This window comes from Antrostomus carolinensis, unplaced genomic scaffold (genome assembly GCF_000700745.2).
Source record: "Antrostomus carolinensis isolate BGI_N321 unplaced genomic scaffold, ASM70074v2 scaffold592, whole genome shotgun sequence".
NCBI classification, from domain to species: domain Eukaryota; kingdom Metazoa; phylum Chordata; class Aves; order Caprimulgiformes; family Caprimulgidae; genus Antrostomus; species Antrostomus carolinensis.
The window spans coordinates 11,135-34,097 of NW_010298704.1; the positions used below are offsets into that span (position 1 = coordinate 11,135).

The 22,963-nt window shown below is 36.2% G+C and overlaps 1 protein-coding gene across 1 annotated transcript in view; it reads right to left on the reverse strand.

Annotated features, from left to right (window-relative positions):
* Positions 1–22,963, reverse strand: part of LOC104520724 (copine-8) — a gene marked incomplete at both ends in the record, with an annotated part of 41,183 nt that overhangs the window by 8,799 nt on the left and 9,421 nt on the right. Inside the window, 5 exons of the mRNA XM_010162502.1 lie at positions 1,887–2,068; positions 2,828–2,874; positions 12,430–12,491; positions 15,153–15,206; positions 19,823–19,898. Of these exons, the coding sequence (XP_010160804.1) occupies positions 1,887–2,068; positions 2,828–2,874; positions 12,430–12,491; positions 15,153–15,206; positions 19,823–19,898 (421 nt within the window). The remainder of the gene's footprint in view (positions 1–1,886; positions 2,069–2,827; positions 2,875–12,429; positions 12,492–15,152; positions 15,207–19,822; positions 19,899–22,963) is intronic.

Below are 22,963 nucleotides of genomic sequence, written 5' to 3' on the forward strand. Positions count from 1 at the left end.
AGGTAGTGATAGAACAAGGGATAATGGCTATAAACTGGAAGAGGGTAGATTTAGATTAGATATTAGGAAGAAATTCTTCACTGTGAGGGTGGTAAGACACTGGAAGAGGTTGCCCAGAGAAGCTGTGGATGCCCCCTCCCTGGAAGTGTTCAAGGCCATGTTGGATGAGGCTCTGAGCAACCTGGTCTAGTGGAAGGAAAATTTTTTCCACTGATGGAAAATTTTTTGGTCTAGTGGAAGGTGTCCCTGTTCCTGGCAGGAGGGTTGGAACTAGGTGATCTTTAAGGTCTCTTCCAACACAGACCATTCTATGATTCTAAGGTATGAATTACAGTGCAAATGTACAACTGGAATCATGTTTAGGAGCAAAGTTCTGGCTCAATGATTTCTTATTTTAAAAATGTGAAAAAAAGAAATGGTAGCCAGATCCTGATGTTCATTCACTATGTGAGTATAAGGTAAACTATAAACTTTTCATTGTTTTTTGGTACACGGTTCTGCATTGGAAAACTGCTTTTCAACCTGGTATAAACAGATTAAGAAAGGAACTTATTCTTTGGGAACCCACTGAAATTGCTGGGACTGTACATTCTTTGAGTAGGCATTTTACTACCAATCTCCATAATGATTCTATAATGAGGATACCTATCTACAGATGATAATACAAACATATAAACTAAATCCCAGATTAGTGACCCATGCCAGGCAAGACAAATGATCCAAGTGAGACTTCAAAACCTTACAATTCACCTTACTCTCCTTCATGTGCCAGCACTTCATTGGCTTAATCTGCCAGTATCTCACTCTGAGGAAGAGTATACCTCCCTGAGAATTTAGAAAAGCAAAGGAGATTTTTCATGGAATTGATCTAGAATGTTACAGTGCTGAGAACACTGCTTAGCATTAAATGGGAGACACATATATGTTTATATGTGGAGGAAGGAAAAAAAGACTGCTTTTTCCCCTGTAAAAACAGCACAATGCCTCAAAAATTAACTGAACTAATTTTAGAAACAACTTTTAAAAATTAAAGTAGCCAGGAATAAGTCTGCTGTTTTAATAGCCTTAAGATTGCATGTACAAATATATTTCAACTTGCTACACGAAAGTCCAAAGAAAGTCTGTGATTCAAATTAATATCTGCATTTGCACCTTTTAAAAACTACTATCCATGTGTAAAACCCTTCCTTGAGATATGTGACATTATTTTCTAGCACAGTCTGACGGAAGAAATGCACATCTACAGTCACCAGTCTTTCGCCATGTGTTTGCTGTTATCTATTAAAACTCACCTGCTACACCTACAGTTGCTGTAATTCTGACAACTTTGTCCTACTCATAGAAGGACAAAAAACTCAAAATAAGCAAGTAGATAAACATCCATAATAACCACAAGCATCAGTTATAACATATGAGCTTTTCTAGCAAATCCTGCTGGATTCTAGCACATTGACCAGTCTCAGATTTGCTCTTGTCACTTCAGCTTATAGTCCACTTAGTTATCTCTATGTCTCTAAACTAGCAGCCTGTAAAAGATAGAGATCCCAGAAAATGAGAGAGAACAGTAACAATAATAATGAAATATTATCTTGGATCATGATTCAGTTGCTTCTTAAAATAGATTAGCTTCAATCTGAAGTCTTTCAAGCATCTGTTTCTCATGCTGCTACAGCTGAGGTTAAAGATGATTACTTTTCTTTATTACTATTTTTGGCCTACAGGGACTTTTCCACTCTGGATTTCTGTCAGTAACTTCAATATGATGAAAAATTTTGAAAAAATACTTTAGACAGAAGAATTAGCACATTCTCTGTTCTTTCATTGTATAGTAATGGCTTTGTTGTAGCAAAGAAATTAAAACAATATAAAAATATTTATTTATTTACCAGTGCAAATTCATGTGATACTCTTCCATCTGGAGGCAGTCTAGCTCCAAAACCTAGGGCTGGGAACATTTTATCACTATCATAGTCCTGAATTATTTCACCTACTGCTTTCAGTGCCATGCCATAAGCATTCAGCTGATAGGGATTCATGTAGTGCAATGAAGTAGGCTGTGAAGGGTTACCTGTTGAAGGAAGGATCAGATTTACTTTAAAACTGAATCACTTGAAAATTTTCTCTCTTAAAAATGACAGAAATGTAAGAAAGGTGAAATTGAAAATGAAAGATCATGAAAAGAAAATGAAATGATTTTATATATACATAACTGATTATATCAGGTAAAAATACAATGTTCTGAATACAATTTAATATTTTAACAGTGGCAGCTGCAAACCTTTTCAGCTTTGAACGGGCAGCAAGAAACTCTGATTAGTCTTGTAAATTTGTATCATTTATAATACGACACAGACTTTTAAGATGAAATTTATAGAAGTATTATGACATTCTGAAAGCAGCTTTGGAGAAGAATCAAAACTTATCTCTGCTTCACCCCACTTCAGCCTCATTCCACCTGAAACTCCTTTCTTTTGACCCTCTCAATGGGGTTTTCTAAGTTAGCCAATTTTCTCACAGCAATAATAAAGAAACAAACAAAGAAAAATATCAGAAAGTACACAAATATCTGCAAACTGCTCCTACTTATTCCATTTTACATGTAGCTTTCCCAGTTTTTATCTGTTCTGTTTGCCTTGCTTTTCTGGAGAGGAATTGGCCTCTAGTCTGTTGCTCAGCAAAATGTGATCCTGAATCCAGGTGGTGCCAGGCACACAGATAATCAATATTACAATGAAGTTAAGCAGAATATTGATATAGATACATACATACATACGCTTAAAACTGAACATAGCACATACATAGACAAGAGTTTTCTTTTTATTCTTACCATTTGAGGCTGTGAAATCAATAGCTACTGTGAAATTGATTTGGGTTCTGTAGAAAAAGCAAATACAAATCTTATTAATAGTTTTATTGTTACGTGGAAAAATAAACAAGAGATGATAACGTTGTTTGTGGATAAACTGTAGGACAATGACTTTCTAATACAGGGAATAAACACTGAAAATACTTTTTTCAGCCAAGAAAATACTAGCCAAGAGCTACACAATACCATTTTATTAACAAACTGAAAACAGTTATTTTATTCCACCCTTCCTTTTTTCATTGTTTGTGAAAAATCCTGAATAATAAATAAGGTTATTAAGATCTATAAACATTGTTAATTCATTTTCAACAGTGATACTGATTTTTCCTTGGACATATTTTATCCCTAGTCATGGAAGACTTTGACAAGGGAAGAAGAGTTTTACTAATCTGCTCCTTTTCATAAGACTAAGACTACATCTTCATTCACAACATGTTTGAAATCATGCTATGCATTAAACCTTTGGACAAGATATCATAGTTTTTGGCAATGGATTTCATTCATGTGAATATAGTCAATACTTTGAGTGAGCATATCAAGGTAATTCTTCAACTACTAAATCTGTAAGCAGGAATATAAAGATCTGTATTTGGAGCAGTAGCTAAATAAAGCCAATATCATGCATGGATCAACTGTTAGCACAGAGTTATTGTCAGAAAAGTTAATCATTAATAGACTTTTACAGAGTGACAATCCAATTAAACACAGTTCTATTGCACAACTTCCTTGGGGACAAAATTCTGTCATTCTGGAGATAATCTCTTAGCTAGTAAGACTCTACCAGGAAAGAGAGCTTGTATGACTTCTTGCTCGGCTTGGGTCTTTTACATCTTCCTTCACATTTATGCCTCTCAGTGTGTACAACTATGAACTTTTAATGACCAAATTAGCAAAGATTAAAGCTCTTTGAAAGTTACTGAACAGATTTAAGCCAAGCACATTTAGATGAAACATCAGCGATTTGACACTTGCAGTAGTGGTTTTACTGCTCAAATAACCTGACATGCCCACAGAAAATACTATTTATTTCATAAAAAGCTGGGTATGAAAAAATATTCACATGGAATCATCTTATCATACTGATCACGGTTAACACAAACTAAGCTAGGTTACCAGTGGACTCCATCTCCAAAAAGCGGTAAAAGCCTACCAACGCCCATGGTATCAAGAAGAGTCACACAGTTCTTTGGAACTTGTTCAGCCTGGAATATGCCTAACAATGCTGTGGCCTCTATATGGACTTGAACAAAAAATACAGTGAAAGCTGCTGCAGTCTCTGAAAAGTTCAGAGAAACTCAGCTTTATGAGTTTTCTGCCAATAATTCTGCATTCTGCTTTAGGCAGTTTCACAAAAAAAAAATTAATAGCATGACAAGTCAGATTTTGTTTGATCTGTACCTGAATGTCAGGCCCTGTGGCTTCTTAATCACAATGTACTTCTGCACTGTCAGTTAGTTATAAGAATAAAGATCATAAGAAGTGCATCTCAACTAGTTTTCTATCGCCCTCACTATAGTGTGCAAAAGAGTTGTTTTCATCAGATAAGAACAGGTTAGGAAAAACAACAACAAAGTCTAATACAATTTATGCTTAAAAGTCTTTATTGACACTGCTAAGCAAAACTGTTTTTGGGCTATAATGTCCCTGTACTTAAATTTTAAGGGCTTTTGTGTGGTGCAATGTTTGAAGAGTAAAACAAGACTCCTCAAAGCATTACATGTCAGGTACATCAAGTACAGAAACACTTCAGTGTGCTGAAGAATGTGTCATTGAGAAAAAAAAAAACCAAAACAAACAAACTGAAAAAGCTTTTCCTCTGCATAACAACAGCAAAACTTATTTGTAAACTCATTTCCTGGATCAGCTCTTGTGATCCAATTGGTAAGAAGAAATAGAGTTTTGTGGATTCTGAATTCAAGAGAGAAACCAGAGAAAGCACAGTAAAAGAAGATTAAAAAGGAAAATGGCTAACAAAAGTAAAAGAAAAAATACTAAAATTAGATCTAATGGTAAAAAGAACAAAGCCAATTTTCATGTGGCTACAGGTAATGACTGACAGCATCAGTTTCTGAAGTATTCCTCAAAGCAGTGTATCAGTATTAAATGTATACATAAAACAGAAACTCATCTGGTAAACTAGAAAAACTCCCTCTCCCATTTACAACCCAACGTAATTTGGATCATAACTTTTATCCAAGCAGAAGGATATGTCTATTACAGTACCTGCCAATTTGACAACTATAAAAATCAGGATATAAAATAAGATCAAACTGGATGTCTACATCTCTAGAATTTGTTTCCATCTATATGTACATCTCCAAGACCCTGCTATAGCAAAACATGCAAGAACTTAAATCAATTACTTAATTTCAACCATTTATAGATGACTGGTACATAGATTATAATTCAATTTCCTAAATATAGGCTCCTAATGTTATTTTAGAGCACCCAAGGTACTTACTATACCATGGAAATTTTTGGGACTCTAAAATGGCATTAAATGACTATATAGTTCAGGAAACTGGATCCCACTCTTAATGAAGATGTCACTCTGTATTATGAACTCACGATCACAGAGAATGTTATTCATGTCTTACAGAGGACCGGGAAAGCTAGAACAAACTTGCACTATGATCACCCTATGTTTTCAATGACCATTTTGTTTCATATATCATACAACATAAGTATGGAGAAAAGGAGGTTGAGGGGAGACCTTTTCACTCTCTACAACTACCTAAAAAGAGGTCATAGGAAGGTGGTGTCAGTCTCCCAACTAACAAGTGACAGCATGAGAGGAAATGGCCTCAAGTTGTACCAGGGGAGGTTTAGGTTGGATATTAGGAAAAAATTATTCACTGAAAGGGTTATCAAGCATTGGAACAGGCTGTTCAGGGAAGTGGTGGAGTCACCATCCCTGGAGGTATTTAGGGCTTGTAGATGTGGTGCTTAGGGACATGGCTTAGTGGTGGAGTTGGCAGTATTAGGTTTACCATTGGACTCATTATCTTGAAGGACTTTTCCAACCTAAATGATTCTATGATTCTGTATCTGAAACATCCCTCTGAACACGATCTCATGGAAAAGAGACACAGAAGCCTAAGTTAGACAAGGCACTGGTGTCCTCTAAGGAAAGGAGTAATAAATTGCAAAAAGATACAAAATAAAGGTCAACCCTTATAGCCAGAATTATCAAAATGTAATTAAATCTTTTTTGAACACAGAACTGGGTCTTTCAAGCTCCAATGAACAATTCAGCTTCAAATTAGTACCATTGGATAAAATATTTTCAAAAGCAGATGTAATATTGTGAATGTGTATTTTGTGTGAAATATTATTATGAAAAGGTATTAATTGCTCTACTTTTTCACCAGGACGGAAAATATTAAGCAACTGCAACTAAAAAATTAATCCAGGAAGGCTAATTTAGAAGCTGTGTGTCGTGAAAACATCAGACACAACTACTCTGGAAGCCAAATGGGATGACTGGAAAATTAATCTGGATGACATTTTAAGAAGTGTTTTCATAGTACCACATGTTATTCTTGAACCAAATTAAATTTAATGAACATATCTGAAAGTCCACTGCTCTGTTTTAATTTCTACTACAGGTTTTATTTCTTCTTAACAGACTAATTCTTATGTTGTATCAAGTGCATATTATTAAGTTACTGTTATTAACATATTAACCTTCATCAACAATAATGTATTTTAATTAGATTATAGATTACTGTATTTTGTGTATAGGATATTAGCTGAAAAATCATTAATTCAGAATAAGAATGCTCCACATTTTAAAAAGCATACAAAATTGAAGTATTTGAGACAAATCTAGGTGCCTGATTAATTGATGCAAATTTTAAAACACATAAAGACAGCAAAACCTATTGTTTCTGATAAGCAAATTCTTTGGCTAAGGCTGTGTCCCTGCTTTTCCAGATGCATAATTCTCCAAGGAGGTATATTAAAAGCTCATGACACCCACTTTATCAGTAATGTTGCACAGTCATGAGGCTTTGCACAAAAGCTGCTAAAACATTGACACGTGGTTAGGCAGGCTGAGTTGCTGAATGTCCTGTCCCAAGGGAGAACTCAGGTAGAGTACCCATGCACAGCAATGTGCCTTCTAGATTCAGAGCTGGATAGATCATTACTACTCTGTCAGAATTTAGTTGATATAGAAAGACATGAACTATTTGATGCCTGGACAGGTGAGTTTACCTCATACTACCACAAGAAATGAAGAAAGTATTTTAAAAGGAACAGTGATTTCATCTCACAACCACAGGGCAGCCATTTCGTTTGTTTCTTTGGGAGAGAACAAGGTGAAACCTATTGTCTTTTAATAAGAGCTCTAACAGCAATAATATACATAAGGGAACAAAATAAGTCTGGATGTAGCTTTTGAGTAGGCTCAATAACATTTCTAATGATTAGGGTTTTTTAAACAGTACATTGGAAGGAAACATGAATTTTCTCCTGTGGCTTCAGAGTGACAACCAGCTGGTCTATTAGCGGGGAGTTTTTGAAGGTTTGAGGACCACTTACTGCGCAGAACTCTACAAACAGAGTTAATGGAGTAACTAACACCACCAAGAGGCTGTATCCTCTCCATGGCATTTAATTCCCCAGTGATAGTTATTTTATAATTTCCCCTTTGCAGATGCTTGTTTGGCCAAATGCAGTATCAACATAAAGAAGATTTTTCTGATAAAAGCTCTACAAGACCTTCCTCTTACATAGTCTTATTACTCCTTATGATTCTCCAAGGATACAGAAAAATATATGGTATTGCCTTGAAAATATGTAGCTATGGCAGCCCTTGCTTCATAACTGCATCTCACACCAGGTCTTCTTTGAACATCAAATATGCATGCCATTACGTTATATGGTGTCCTGGTTGGACAAAGATAGCTGTTATGAAAAGAGTTCTAAATTTCCATTTTGACCATCAACGACTCAATACAGTTCAGTTAAAAATGTATGCCCAAAGCCCACAGAATCCAAACAATATGTGGGTGTTCATTTCCAAAACCCTGGATGAAGGTAAGGCTTTTAACATGATGGGAAGAAAACATTTTGTCTTATCTTCCACTAATCTGGAACAGAAGAGATGACTTAATATTTCTGGGTTGCAAAAGGATTTAGCTCCTGAATTTTATTGATTTACAAATGCCTAGAGTAACTTCTCATCTCACTCCCTATTCTAGTAAGTCAAACAGACTGAAAACATCTGCACAGAAATACCCTTATGTCTGCAAAGTCTTGCAGCTTTTTGGCTCCTGATCCCTCTTCCAGACAAAACCAGAGCAGACTATGAACTAATTGTTTGACAGTCATTCCTGTAAACCAGGATAATTTCAATTGCACTCCTCTTCAAGGTCATATACCTTACATTTCTTCTGAGTTTATTCATATATTTGGAGGTGTTTTTATAGGAATATGTTAATTGTTAAGTGGCAGGAGAAATCCTATTCTGGAATCAACATGAATTTTTAGCACAATGTAGCTATTTTAAATGCAGGAAGGTCAGTGTGGCAAAATACATTATTAAGTACCAAGATATAAGGAAAAGCTAACTACTAAGATAGCACCACTTGATGTAATATTCAGATGCAAAAGAGACATCCATACTGATTGTAATTAGTAATTAGAAATTAGAATTTATGGACAAACTTCTATGTCATTCTTCAAAGCTCTTTAAAAAAACAGTCATATTGATGATATTTATAATGGAACATCCCAATTAAACAGATGCAGACTCAAAACATAAATGAAGTCAAGACTGTAATCCCAATTCATCACAGTTGAAGTTGTCAAGATTTCAATTAAATCAGTATTAGTTCTAGACACTTCAAACTAATTACAGCGAAAGTTCTGAACATGAAGTATTAAATAAGCATCCATTTATAGAAGAGCCAATATTGTGCCTAATGTAGAATCAGTGTTTTCTTCCCCTTGACTAACTAAATGGAACCAAGGAACTAAAAAAAAAAAAATTTTGGAGGACATACTTGATGGGAAGATAGACTGATTAATGATGAATCTTCTCTTCCCACTTTGATCAACTGGACTGCAACTGTTATGTAGCAATAGTATTATATGAGACAAAGGAAGGAAGAGAGAAGCCAAGAAAATGACTCTGAGTCTCAGCCTCCTGATCATGTTTACAAATAACAAAACTGTACAGGTTGTAGAAAGAAAGGTAACATTTTATACGAATAATTCTACAGTTTTCACTGGCACGTACATAGAAATAATTATGTGAATCACTAAACAAGATTCTGTATAAAATAATTAAAAGATAAGTATTACTGCTCACACTTTTAAGCACAGATCATTCTAGTAAATTAAACTCTTTTTATATAAAAGAGAGGAACACAGCTTAAGCAGTAATTATTGAGTCTTTGACTTGCAGTTACAGTTATATACAAAATGTCAGTAAGAACAACAAAGTACTATTTGTATTCAAAATGTCTATTTTTCTATAGAACGCAGATAATTAGGTTTATTAACTCATCTTGTAACATCTCAGTGAGAAATGTGACAAACCACCCTAAAAAGATCACATATGCACTTACTATATTCTTTTCTTTTCAAATTTAGATAGAAAACTTAATTCCTCAGTTCCTTATACACACTCTTCCTGTAGAAATGAATTTTGAATCAATGGGGAATAAGATGGTTGTATCATTCATGTACAACACTTCAAAGAACAAACAGCTACACTAGAGGTAAAATTGTTTCTTCATGCATCTGTGTACACGTATGCCTCATTCAATACAAACTTTTGGTAAACATGAATGGATGGCTATTTCTATTTCTGTTAAAATTCACAACAGTAATGTTCCTGAGAAAGGCAAGAGCAATCCTAATAAAAATGGCCTGTTTCTCTCAAACTCTAGGATCCTCTACTAAAAACAGAACAGTTGCAAAAATCAGAAGGGCTCCACAACAGATTGACTATGACTGCTAACAGAGAAATCACATCCAGAACCTTGATGCTCCAAGTACTCTTCTGTTACCTCGAGTAGCTGTCTTATCTGTTACTTACAGTGATTCAAAGCAGGCACAACATGACATACTGATCATTGGAAATGGACTAACAAACATAGAAAGAACTGGTTTCCTAACTATGGCAATCTAGGTGTCTCAGGAAGAGCTTGTCAAGCAAACGTGCTGATAGAATTCTTTATAGCATATAGAGTTAAGGTATTCTTTGGCTGTTAAAGATGCAGTAGTACCTTGACAGCATGCCTGACCTATATTAGGAAGTTTTACCTTTGCTAAACTGTAACAGATTCCAATGCAGTCAACAACTGAATTAAATTCCCGCTGAGGAGAAACTGTAGGATCCAAAGAGTGCAAACATAGACAAGAAGTATTCCAGCAACAGTGTTTCCAGTTCACTGAACTGAAGGTAAGGATAACAATTCTAGAAGAGAATTCCTGGAACAAAGCACAGCGGTCCTGAGTGTACTAAAAAGCCTTTTAATGGCACTCACCTTGGCCCTCCACCACACACCTCCCCATTGGCTCAGGAGCCCCATTTCAGCTTAGCCTTCAGTCCCTGCCTGAGCTATGTGGGAAGAGTATGGGTCTCCAGCTCAGCCAAACCCATGCCTGGCCATGGATTCCATTAATCCAGATCCTGACCCATGGACTGACTTCTTGGCTTGACCTCCCTGCCTTGTCTACCATAAACCTGCCTGGCAATTGCTGGACTTGATCCTGACCTGGTTTGCCTTCCCAGCCTGACCTTAGTCTGCGTCACCACCACAAACTTCCCTGAGGATCAGGACTCCCAGTTGAGCCTGGCCACCATTTCTGGGCCTGCCCTTCTTGCCTTGCCCACATACTGTGCAACTGGGTCATGGCTGGTGAGACCCTGCCCTGCCAGCCATGCTACCCAGCTCTGCTCCCGGCTCTCCAGCCATTCTGTGGAGGGAAAGTTGCTCCCTGACACACAGCCCCTTCCCTCCATTAATGTGTCCCACTATTTACACGTCTCAGTGATGGACCTATACAACTCGCTCTGACAGTCACCCATTACCAGTCGTGTATACCATACAACACTGTAATATCAAACAATCAAATAAAATGTTGCAGAGGCTCTGCATCCTATCCAAATGAGAAAATACATTCAGTCACCAAAGTGAGCAAATGAGCAAGTCAAATCACAGATTTCTCCAAAGATATTGAATAAGAATTTTAAAGAGAATACATCTACATCCATGTTAAAAACCCTAATTAAGTATTCCCATTTTCATGTACTATGCATAAAATATTCTTGTCAGTTTTAATCTTAACGAGCCAAAAGACACAGTGTTTGAAATAAATAACAGACTGAATTCACCCTTAGTGAAAATATTTTTCTTGGATGGAGATCGAATAGCAATGAATTTGGATTTTCTAACTTTAAAATTTAACTGGGAGAACTGAAACATCAAAGAGGCTGTTAGTCCTTGAGAGAGAAAAAAATTACACTCTGTAGCAGCCCATGAGTTTGGGTCAACAGTTTGGAGCACATCTTAACAATGATTCATTCCCTCTACAAGTTACCAGTTCAGTAGGGAGCACAACCTCAAGTTGCTGTTTTTCAAAACCTCAAATGCAATGGCAGTTGAGATAGCTTACTGACAGTTTCGCTGTAGCCAACAGTTATGATTGGAGGAGTCAGTTTAACTTTATGAACTTCAGTGATTAATGTGTTAGGAATAAACCTTAAGCACATTCTCATCTGTAGGATTACCACTGTCAGGAATAAAAGCAAAGGCCTATATCGCTACTGCCAAAACACAACATGGACTTCTTTTTTATTTCAGCTGAAGCCTGCTTGAAGGCAGGCACAGAAAAAGTAACTTACTTCTTCACAAGTAATCAATGCTCTAAAATAAACGTGGAATGTATATTCAGATTGTATGCCTCAAAAATTCATATGAGGTGCCCAGCAATGTGTAACAAATTATTTCCTTTTATCTTAGAGAAGAATTGTGTTCTGGCAAGGAGGTTAAGAGCTAGGAATTTCTGAGACTCAATCCCATTTCCGGGTATGTTCTAGGGTAAGCCATTTGATGCTTCTGTCTCTACTTCCCTTTCAGGAAAATGACAATAAATAAGAAACCAACATGTTATAAATTTTATGTGATTAGTATTGAAAAAACACCTTTGAATGGGAAAGGCTCTAAAAAAATGCTAATATTAAATACACCAAAGGCCAGTGTAATCAGAAGAAATAAAAAAGCATTTTACTAATTTAACAGTATATAGATAATAATTGCCTTTTGGTTAATCTAATTTTCACTGGCTGATCAGAGATCATTACCCAATCTCAGTGTTTCAGTACAAACACTGATTCCAACATAATAAGTGAAGTTCCATAACTTAACTTACATCAATAACTATCTGCAGGTTTTATGTAGGCAAGTATAGCCTCTAAAACAAGGAAACAATACAGCTCTTTACAGATACTAATTAGAGTCATCATGTGCAAAGTACATATACAAATTATTAGTCAATTACAATGAGACTGTGAAAACAAGAAAGGTTTGTTGCCAATCACATACCCGCCTTTAATATAGTCAAGGAATGAAACTTCTGTTTCAATTAGGAAGGAAAGCAATGTTACCTGAAAGCAAATAAAAGACAGTCAGACATGAATTGTCATTTCCCAGTTGAACAAGTAGAGACATAAGCATAATAATTTTGGAGCTCTATCCTTAAGACGCAATTTCCTGCAGTATTAGAGAAAAAAGATTTTTTTTTTTTTTTTAAAAAGAAAGCATTTAAATAGGCAGCTTTTGAAACAGAAGAGACAAATTTGGAAGTCTACTACAACTGGGATTTTTTGGTTTGGTTTGGTTTGTTGTTTTTTCTTTTTTTCCCCCTTAAGCAAAAGGTAAGGGACAGAAGATTGTACTCCAGAGCAGGTTACCACATGCACATCTTCTGATCACTCTGTACTACATCTATACATGAAAATTAGAGGCTAGTTGATAATGCATCTATTCTATGACTACTTCAACACTATTTAAAGAATTCAGTTACAATTATTATGTCATTTCTCATCTCTCATTAAAAGTGGTATTACTGACGCAAGCCAAGAATGCAAAAATCTAGCAAATTATACATATATATGAAATATAAATAAAAATTTAAAGTGAAATATATAAAAAAGCAAAGATAAAAAAGAAATTGAGACTGAAGAAATTTCTTATCAGAAGTGATATAGGTCCAAAACACAGACAGTGGTCTAAGGGTGTTACTGGCATTTCCACCACTCGAGTCACAGAAGTATAAAAACAAGTGGAAAAGATCCAGCATTCAAGATCTTCATATACAGAATCACAGAATCATAGAATGGTTAGGGTTGGAAGGGACTCTAAAGATCATCTAGTTCCAACCCCCCTGCCATCAGCAGGGACACCTTCCACTAGACCAGATTGCTCAAAGCCTCATCCAACCTGGTCTTGAATACTTCCAGGCAGAGGGTATCCACAACTTCCTTGGGCAAACCTGTTCCAGTGCCTTGCCACCCTCACAGGAAAGAATTTCTTCCTAATATCTAATCTAAACCTACCCTCTTTCAGTTTAAAGCCATTTCCTCTTGTTCTATCACTCCCTGCCCTTGTCAAAAGTCCCTCTACAGCCTTCTTGTAGCCCCTTCAGGTACTGGAAGGCCACTATAAGATCTCCCTGGAGCCTTCTCTTCTCCAGGCTGAACAGCCCCAACTCTCTCAGTCTGTCCTCATAGCAGAGTTGCTCCAGCCCTCGGATCATCGTCTTGGCCTCCTCTGGACTTGTTCTAACAGGTCCATGTCTTGTGTTGGGGGCTCCAGAACTGGACACAGTACTCCAGGTGGGGCGTTACAGGAGCATAGAAAAGTGACAATTTGGAGAAGCACAAGGGAAGCCTGAAGGACTAATAGAAGTAAGGGCAAATGGGGGCAAAGAAGTCTTGATAAAGAATGGAAATTACAAAACCAACAGTAGAGAACAGTGGTAGAAAAGGAAAGAGGAAAGAAAATTGCTAACAACTGTTACTTGGAAATTTCCATGTCATTTAAGACAAAGGACAACAAGACACAGTTCATTTTGTCTGTTCAAACATGAGTAAAATATTTTCTTTCAAATGCAGACAGGTACATGTGAAGGTGTTAAAATATTTAAAATCAAAATCAACAGGAATATGGAACATGTAAATGTATTTTTTGCTCTTCTGTATCCTCAGAGAGATTTCATAGAATCACAGAATTACAGGTTGGAAGGGACCTCAAGGATCATCTGGTCCAATCTTTCTTGGCAAAAGCACATGCAGTACCTACAATTTTGAGTACACTTACTTCCTTAGTAAAAGGAATATGTTAGCAAAAAATAAATTAACAGATCAGATCTTATATAGTAAATTTTCCTGGACAAGCTGCTTCTGCCTTTTTTTTACAATTTTAAGCAGAGGTACAAAATAAATGTTTAATTTCCTACTGATGACTTTACAGTAGAAGACGACTTATACAAGAGTGTGAGAATGACAAAACATTTCTTCAAGGCTACAGTTCAGAGTGAAAGTAGCCCTACTGACTCCAGTGGAACTGTTCATGTGGAAAAACACGCACATGTTGGATGTATTTTCAAAAAACATATCTTATATCTGATTAGGTTTTCCAATACCCAGTTAATCAACATGTATTTTCCTTTTCTTTTTTTGTAAATGATGTTTAAATATTATGGATGCCAGAACATGGAAGCTGAGAAAGTGCTGAAGGGAATTATTTGCATTGCTAGCAAACGGTTCATAAAACAGAATATGGAATATGAACAAAAGGGCATTAAACTCTCATTCCAAACTATACTAACAGATCTTTCAACATAAATTTTCAAAAACCTGTTGGGAATAAAAAATGTTTACTCTTTTTATTTTAGCCATGATAAGCATACTAGCTTTTACTGATGCTAGCTCAGCAGTTACATTTAAAAAGAAAAATTACTTTTAAAAGTGCAAATATATTTCAGATAAAAATTAATAGTGTTCAGTCCAATAATTTCAAGAATTTTACTAAAATTTTGTTATAATTAATTTTGGAAATATATTGGCAACTTAACAGCACACCTGGACACATTTTCTATCAGACTTTTCAAATTAAAAAAATCTGAAAATAAATGTTGTATATCAGTAAGTAGTTTTTTGTTGTGGCCTTCACAGAAGGTTCTATTCTAATCCTGTTAAATTACAAGTCAACTACACTCTGTTTCAAGAGAAAAGCATCCAGTAACATAAAATATATTTACTTACTGTTCCAGAATTAACATACTTTTTCTTTTTTCCTTTTTTCTTTGGATTTATTACCTAGAAACAGAGATACAAATATTAAAGCAGTATGATTTATGATTTAATATACAGATAAATGTTAAGACACTTTAATGCAGAAAGTAGACCATTTTCAGTGGATTCTAAATTTATTCAGCATACTGTTTACTTATGGACCTCAATGCTGGAATATATGAATATTTGAAAACAAGTTAATTTATTTCTTGGTACCTGCTAGGTAAGCCAGTGTTGTTATTCATATTTTACAAACAGGGGATGGGGACAACAGAGATTAGAGTGTTCATTAAATCTGAACGCCGAGTGAAACACTTTGAATTTTCACAAGATCCTGCATTTTTTAACATTCCTAATTCCAGTGTTTCAGTGTACCATGTCATCACTTCTTCATCTCACAATGTACCTCTTCACATTCCAGTTAATCTGTTTCCATCTCCTCAGTACTATCTGAGAAACATGAGAGTTGTTATACTTCTAGTTTCTGTATTTGGTGCAATGGCAAGATCTGGCTGACAGGAAGAGTAACTAGGGGACAGATCATACTGTCCCAAAACAGAAGCTGGTTAGTAATTTCATGAAAATGACACAGACCACCATGTGACTGTCACACAGGAGTTGTGGGGGCTCAATGCACTCCCCATACACAAGAATCTTCATGGTACTGGACTACAAAACAGTTTTCTCGAATGTCTTGAACCCACGCCTATAAAATTTCCCACAGTAGCCACCAATAAAAATTGTTTCCCTTCTGAATTCCCATCCATTCAAAGTCAAGTCTCAGTCAGCTTCATTACATACACATTAAAATGTACTCCTGCTTTTTCAAAATTGCACATGGAATTGGAAGCAAAACATTATTCTGTTAATTAGGTCAACTAAATATCTCCTATATAACTAGGAAACTCAGATCCTTGTGGCTTACTACCAAGTTATACTGTAAACAGATATTCTGTGAATTACAAGGAATAAAAACATCCCAAACCAAAATCTTAGTCACTTAACTGCTATAAAATATTTAAACAATTTTGCCTGAAAATGGGAAAATTAGTAATAAAATTCTCTCCCCCCAACCAAAATGAAATTACATTTAAAGATCATATTCCTTGCATAAAACAGAAGAGCTGTGAAATGTAGGGCAGAAAGAGATAACTATCATTTGAGGTCTCCTTGAACAGGCTAAACAAGACTGACTCTTTCTTTCTCTCCAGTAGGCCACACAGTGATCCAGCAAGTATACTCCAAAGCATTTACCGCCTTACACATACACAAGCCCTTTAACACTTAAAAAAACTTGAATAACCCCTGCCCCTCCTATTATCAGTGTCTTGACTGGTGAGCAATGGATTAAATCTGTGTAATGGTGGTTTATATACCATGCAATAACTCTTGCTGAACCAGAATGTTGGCCAGAATGTGACTCCTGCTGACAATTGCCCAGAATAGGAACACCAAGGTAACAGACTGCCTGCTTGCCCTGTGGCCCTTCATCCACAAGTCTACAGAATCCAGTGGTCAGGCCTGAGCTGGCAGCATATTTCTTGCCAGCAGTCATTAAATGCCAAAAAGGAGATTCCTCTGAATCTTCTGCTTCAGGTAACTTGACAATTGGCTTCTTAGGAATTGCTAGGAAATGCACTAGAGCTTGGAGTAAAATATCATGGGAAACAAGGCATCTACTTGGGATCAAAGATAAATTAAAACACAGCTTGTCTCTCTCCTGTAGCTCCAGGTACTATAATTATTATTATATTTACGTGGGTTTTTTTCTAAAATTTCAGATAACTTTATAAATAAAAACACATTTATTAGCTTCTGAAAGTCTTACACCCCTGCAGTAACTTGGGAAGCTACAGGAACACTTACTTATTAAAAAAAGGTCAATTGAAAATAGCTTGCTATAGCAATGATTCTAATCTGAAAATATGGGACCTCCACTCAAACATAAACTTCTCTACCTGCCTTGGGTCAATCTGAAAATGCAAAAAAATTAAAAAAGAATTGTCCAGTCTCTGTTGTTCTGATATTACACAGACGGATCAAGTAGAATCAGTACCAAAGTACAGAGGATTGCAGTGTGGAGAGGGAAACATGGGATGCTCAGGAAATTTATGCTATTGCTGTGTTAAATACTATTTATAAACTCTGACAGGGACAAAAGATCTCACATTTTATAACCAGTTTATTTTTATAAAGGATCTGTCAAAGAGTTATCAGACAGATGTACTGTCTGGAAACCATAAAAAAAATGCACACCAAAAAAATCTGCTTATAACACAATTCTTTGGGTTTATGACTTGTGACCTGAAGCACTCAACATGAGCTACATACTCATTCTTCCAAGCTTCCTCTATTCCCAGTATATAAACACCTTAGGACAATAAATACAGCACAGATTGTACTTTGCCTAAACATAGTTTTCTTGTGTTTTATGAATCCAGAAATGAAAGACAGCAAAAATGAGAACAGAATTGACAGAGAAAGGCAACAAAATAGTGAAGTTAAAAACAAAGAAAGAAGGCTCTTCACAAATCTCAGTAAGTGAGGCTGTGAAAGACCTACAGAGCAAAACCTACAGATTCAGCACTTCAGCTTAGAGAAAATGAAAGCATGCATTAATCCTATGTAAAAATTGCTACTCTTGAGCCCTTGCAGAGAGTATCTCTTTATGGTATTCTAATTTGGCTCTAATTAAGCAGACCACCTGTTCCTAAACACCACCACCACATCAGTATCAGGAGATAGCTGTGGATTTTTGTGCAAATGCATCACAAATGCTTATCATCAGAATGGTGAATTAGATGCTTAGGGTACTGATGTGTACCTAAGCACTAGGCTACTGCTGGGTGAAAAAGGAATGGCAAAAGGAAACACAGGGCACTTAGTTGCCTATTACCCTTATTACCTAAATTAGGGGTAATACTTCCTGGCTTTTGTACATACACACCACCCCAGGGGGAAAAAAAAGAAAAAAAAAGGAGGTGGAACTTGAAATGCTCCACATTGTTTGGAATTCTGGAAGACAACTCCAAGTGCAGGATGAAACACAGTGCGGACACTTGACAAAGACCTAGACAAAAGCCCCTATGTGTAAACAGCATCGTGTAGGTAGGCTTCTTACCTCTGGTCCTTAAAGAAGGACAACCACGTTATATCAGCACCAGAACTGATCATTAGACTAAGACAATCTAGGTAGAACTCACTAGATCAGATGCGGCACTCTAACTCACCTGTACTGCTTCTAGCTGGGGAGCATATTCACAGCATTTGAAGTTACAGTGCTACACATGTTACCTACTGAAGATAAAACTGAAATGATCTAAGTTACGCATAAAAATAACGGGGACTCAAAACTGAAAAGGAAATTTCTTGGATCTATAAAAATATAAGCTGGAGTTTAACACTGCAGAATGTAATGTATTTCCTTAGGAAGAGTCTGTAAGTTGACACTTCTCAGTAACAAAATACATCTTAAATATTTTCTTCCTATTGCTGCTCCTTATTTAATATATTTTGAAATTTCATTATATATTTCTCATTCTAGACTGATATTCTTTTGGGATATCAATTTAAAAATGAAGTTTTAATGCAGAAGTCTTGAAGCTTAGACTTTTTTCAATCCATTTTTTGTGCCCAAATCTGGGTTAATTATTAAAGGGACCTTTCCAAAAAAGAAAAAAATGCAAAAATTAGTCCCTTTGTGACACTTCAAGTTTGTGCATCTAAATTTTTGTTTGCACAAATTCATTGATTGCTTCTGAGAATAAATTACAGCATATATTGAAGATTCAGTAAAGTTTGATCTTAAAAAAAATAGTCTATTTTGCAAATCCCAATAATCTTAGACTAAATTAAGAAAGAAGTTTTACACTAGGGATTTGTTAGATCTGAAATAAACAAGCCTGCACAGTTTTGGACACAGAAGAAAAAAAAAAAAAAGACTAAGAGGGAATGTGGAAGTAGTCTGCATTCAGCTCCAAAATGTGATAAGGTTTTACCACAGCTAGAAGTCATCTAACAATATAAACCACTATAATTGAATTCACAACTGCCTGTCAATCCCAGTAGCTGGCAGATGTATGAATCCTAAACCAGAAATAAAACACAATTTTTTAAGCAAAGATGGTGGCTGACCACTTGAAAAACCTACCAATAAATAAGCTAAATTCTCTGTCCCTTGTAATCCCTGCATCAAAACTCTAAAGATTCTAAAGTCTGCACTTAAGATCAAAGGCATGTGACTCTGCATCTGATGTAGGAATCACCAGATATTCTTTGGATAGAAAGCATACAACACATTTAACAGTTGGCAAAAGGAGAAATAAATGACAAATTGTTCATACGCGAGTGGGAGTAACCCAGTATTTGCTCCAAGTTCTGTCATACTCAGTTCCTTGAAGTGCTCTTCTTGCTCTGTCACAGCCCAGTGTGCGTACACATGCACACATCCTACTTGTCTTTAAATCTTTTTATGAAGCAACACTTTTAGATTCTCTGCTCTTCCTTAAAAAAGGAGAAATGTGAAATAATTCCAAAGTTTGATTTTGACAAGCACTGTGCAGATTGACCAGTTTGCCATGAAAACATTGGAAGTGTTCTCGTTTATTTCCTGAAAGTGAGTAAATACTCACAATACTTACCTCATACACGTTGAACTGAGATTGCCCTCTTGACAACTCTCTGTAACTTGTTGTGAATTCTCCGATGAAATCATGGCTGTATATTAAAAAAAAAAAAATTCAAATCAAATGCACAGTATTTAGTAATTTAAACATGTATTACATCTACTTATGAGAAAATGAAGCACAGTCAATATGAACTGACACCCAAGAAAGGAGCAGTGTTAAAAGATACAATCTGTTTAGAAATCTGTATTTTTCCCTGTGTTGTGTTTTCAATCTATTAGTAATAAAAAATTAGAGAAGAAAAGTATTAGCCTAAATCCTTCTGATGGCTTCTGCTTAATTTAGCTGCACAATGAGGACTAGGTTGTAAATTAGTGATCTGATCTAACATAAGCTTACAGAATCTGAAAAAACAAAGTGGGCTACCAAAGACTATCACCATTTTCTCACTGGATGACCACTGGCACTACAGACTTTGAACCGTGTGTGAGAAAGGGAGGCAATTAAGAGTGTGAAAGGAGTAACTTAAAACAGAAGAGACCACCCTACAAACTTGTGTAATGTGACACTGGATGGTACTTCTATGGGGAAGACACAAAGCTTATTTCAGCTGCTATGTCTTCCCATCTAGGAGGAGAAAAGCAATCCACTGAGGCTTCTCATCTTACGGTATTAGACACCATTAGAAAGTAGATCTTAACCTAACACTAAAGCAGTGGTTATCAAGCTTCTCCTTCCCAAATGCTATTCCTGCTTCAAGAATACATTTGACACTCCTGTGCTGTCAACCACATTTTGAAAACTGCTCTTAACCAGGGGGTGGCACACTGCCAAGGAGCCACCGTGATCAGGGTGGCCAGAGGGAATGTAGTGGATGAAGCACTGCTGAGAAAGGCAGCTGGGGTCAGGGAGCTGAGGCACAGAAACCACAGGGCTGCCGGAAGTGACTGAACTGCAGGTTCGTATCTCAGACAGGTACCTGGAATGGAAGTGACCACAGGGTTAAGTGCCCAATAGCCGGCTATGCAGCTCCCAGCAGCCACAAGATGTGTTCCCATTCTCCATTCTTCCCAGCTGAACTTTCCTCACTGCTGCTCCAACTCCCATTCCTCCTGCTCCTGTCTCCCTCTGTTTTCACAGTTGTTCCCTAACAAGTCCTCTACACTCTGTCTCCACATCTGGTGAGCTATGAAACGAACTTTTTTACCTTCCTCCCAGTGATAAAGTAGAAGAGAAAGTCAAAGTTTTATAACTTTGTTACTTGTAAAATTTGTTTTTAAGAAATATAGCACATTTCTAATTAAGCTATAAATATTAAACCAAATTTAAATAAATCTGAATGTTGCAAGAAGAGGAAAAATGGAAATAATTTCTTTCTTGATTTATTCATAATGAAATTAAAAAAAACAAATCCCAAATACAAATCTTACTTTCTGAAACCAGCATGAATTCACAAAATATGTAAACCAAACAATTAAAACATCCAGTCATCACGGTAATGCACATGAAATAAGCAAAGCATCCTGTAGGAAAGCTTGAGAAATAATATATGGTGAAGATATTTCTGATTACTCAGATTCAGAAGGGACCACCTCTCATGAAACACTCCATTTCCAGTTTGGAGATGAGGAAATTGCTTCTCAGACACACAGACGAAGACTTTTCTGAAGAAATATATTTTGGAGGTATTATGTCCTTTGATTAAATGCTCTCCAGATTGCAATGACTATTTAACCAGTGGAACAGAGGAAGCCATCCATACAGGCTATGGAACTTGAGTTCTATATGGGCAAATAAGGTATTACTTTGGGTAACTTTCTTAACAGTTCTTACCTTAAATTTTCAAGTCAGCTTGTATATTTCAAAGTCAGAAATTCAAACAATAGCTCAATGACTACCTACAAACATGTTGTTGCAAACAGAGGGAACAAAAAATCCCAGACAAGGCTGTCTCTGGGGAAAAAATATCTGTGCTGCCTAAAAGTAATTGTTTCTTAATTCTAAGAGCCACTGGAAAGGCTCATTTCCTTGTGGCAATACAGGCAGACTTAAAAGAACTGAGTTAGAAAGATGTAATTCCTCTGACTAACCATGTTAAAAAGGTATGGGCATATATAACCACTCTCAGAGTTCTCTGCACTTTAAAGATCATCATCCTGGATCTTAACACTCAGTAAAATGGATATATGCCCCTCCACAGGTTGGCTCTGAGAGATGAGTGCCTGTTGGACAACACTTGCCTTTGCCAGAAGTATAACTTGTTATAAGAAAAATAAGGTGTCAATCCCTCCCAATATTCATGATCACACTTCACCAAATGGATCTCTTTATTAGTCTCTGGATTGAGAATCCAAAGAAGGTATTCTCCTTGCCTTCCTAACACCAAATATTCCTAGACTTAAAGACTTTTGACCACAATTGGCAAATCAGAATGCTGAATCAGAGACTCTTAGCACATAAAATAATCCTTTGATCCACATGTCCCTAAATCTGCCACTTTTAGTACTACACTTTGAAGTGATGAAAATCACTTTCAGAATCATATTAACTTTGATTTTTTTAATGCTCTAAAGGAAAAAAAAAACAAAAACAATGGAGGAAAGGACAACCATCATGAGATATACGTCAGTGAGTAAGAGGAAAAGTCAATAATTTTAAAATCAAGTAGCTAGCTGGAGAAGGACGATGAAGATGGAGGACAAGAAATAAGGTGAGAGAACCTAGAATCTGACATTTACAATCTCTCCTGCAGTGCTCAGGTTCTCAGATAAATGTTTTGGTAGCCCCAGGTTAGCATGATAATATTTTACCAGTTTTAAAATTCAAGAAAAAAACACTTACTCTGCATAACACATCATAAATGTCAAGACTCTGAAATGGCTTTTGCACCATGTATGCTAAATTACAGTTTATTTGAAATTAGTGAAAAAGCCTTCAGAGAGAAGTAAATACATCAGAGTATTGCTGATGTGTTGATGTGAAGTTGCACATGATCTTATTTTTTCCTTCTGTAAGACCTGTCTGCAAGTACCTCATCAATAAGGACACTCAACAAAAAAGAAGTCACTGTTTCACACAAGTAGGCTTGTCCAAAGTAACAGAACCAACTTTTGTGACTTCTTATAGTAATCCCAAACATAAATACAGGCTGGGTGA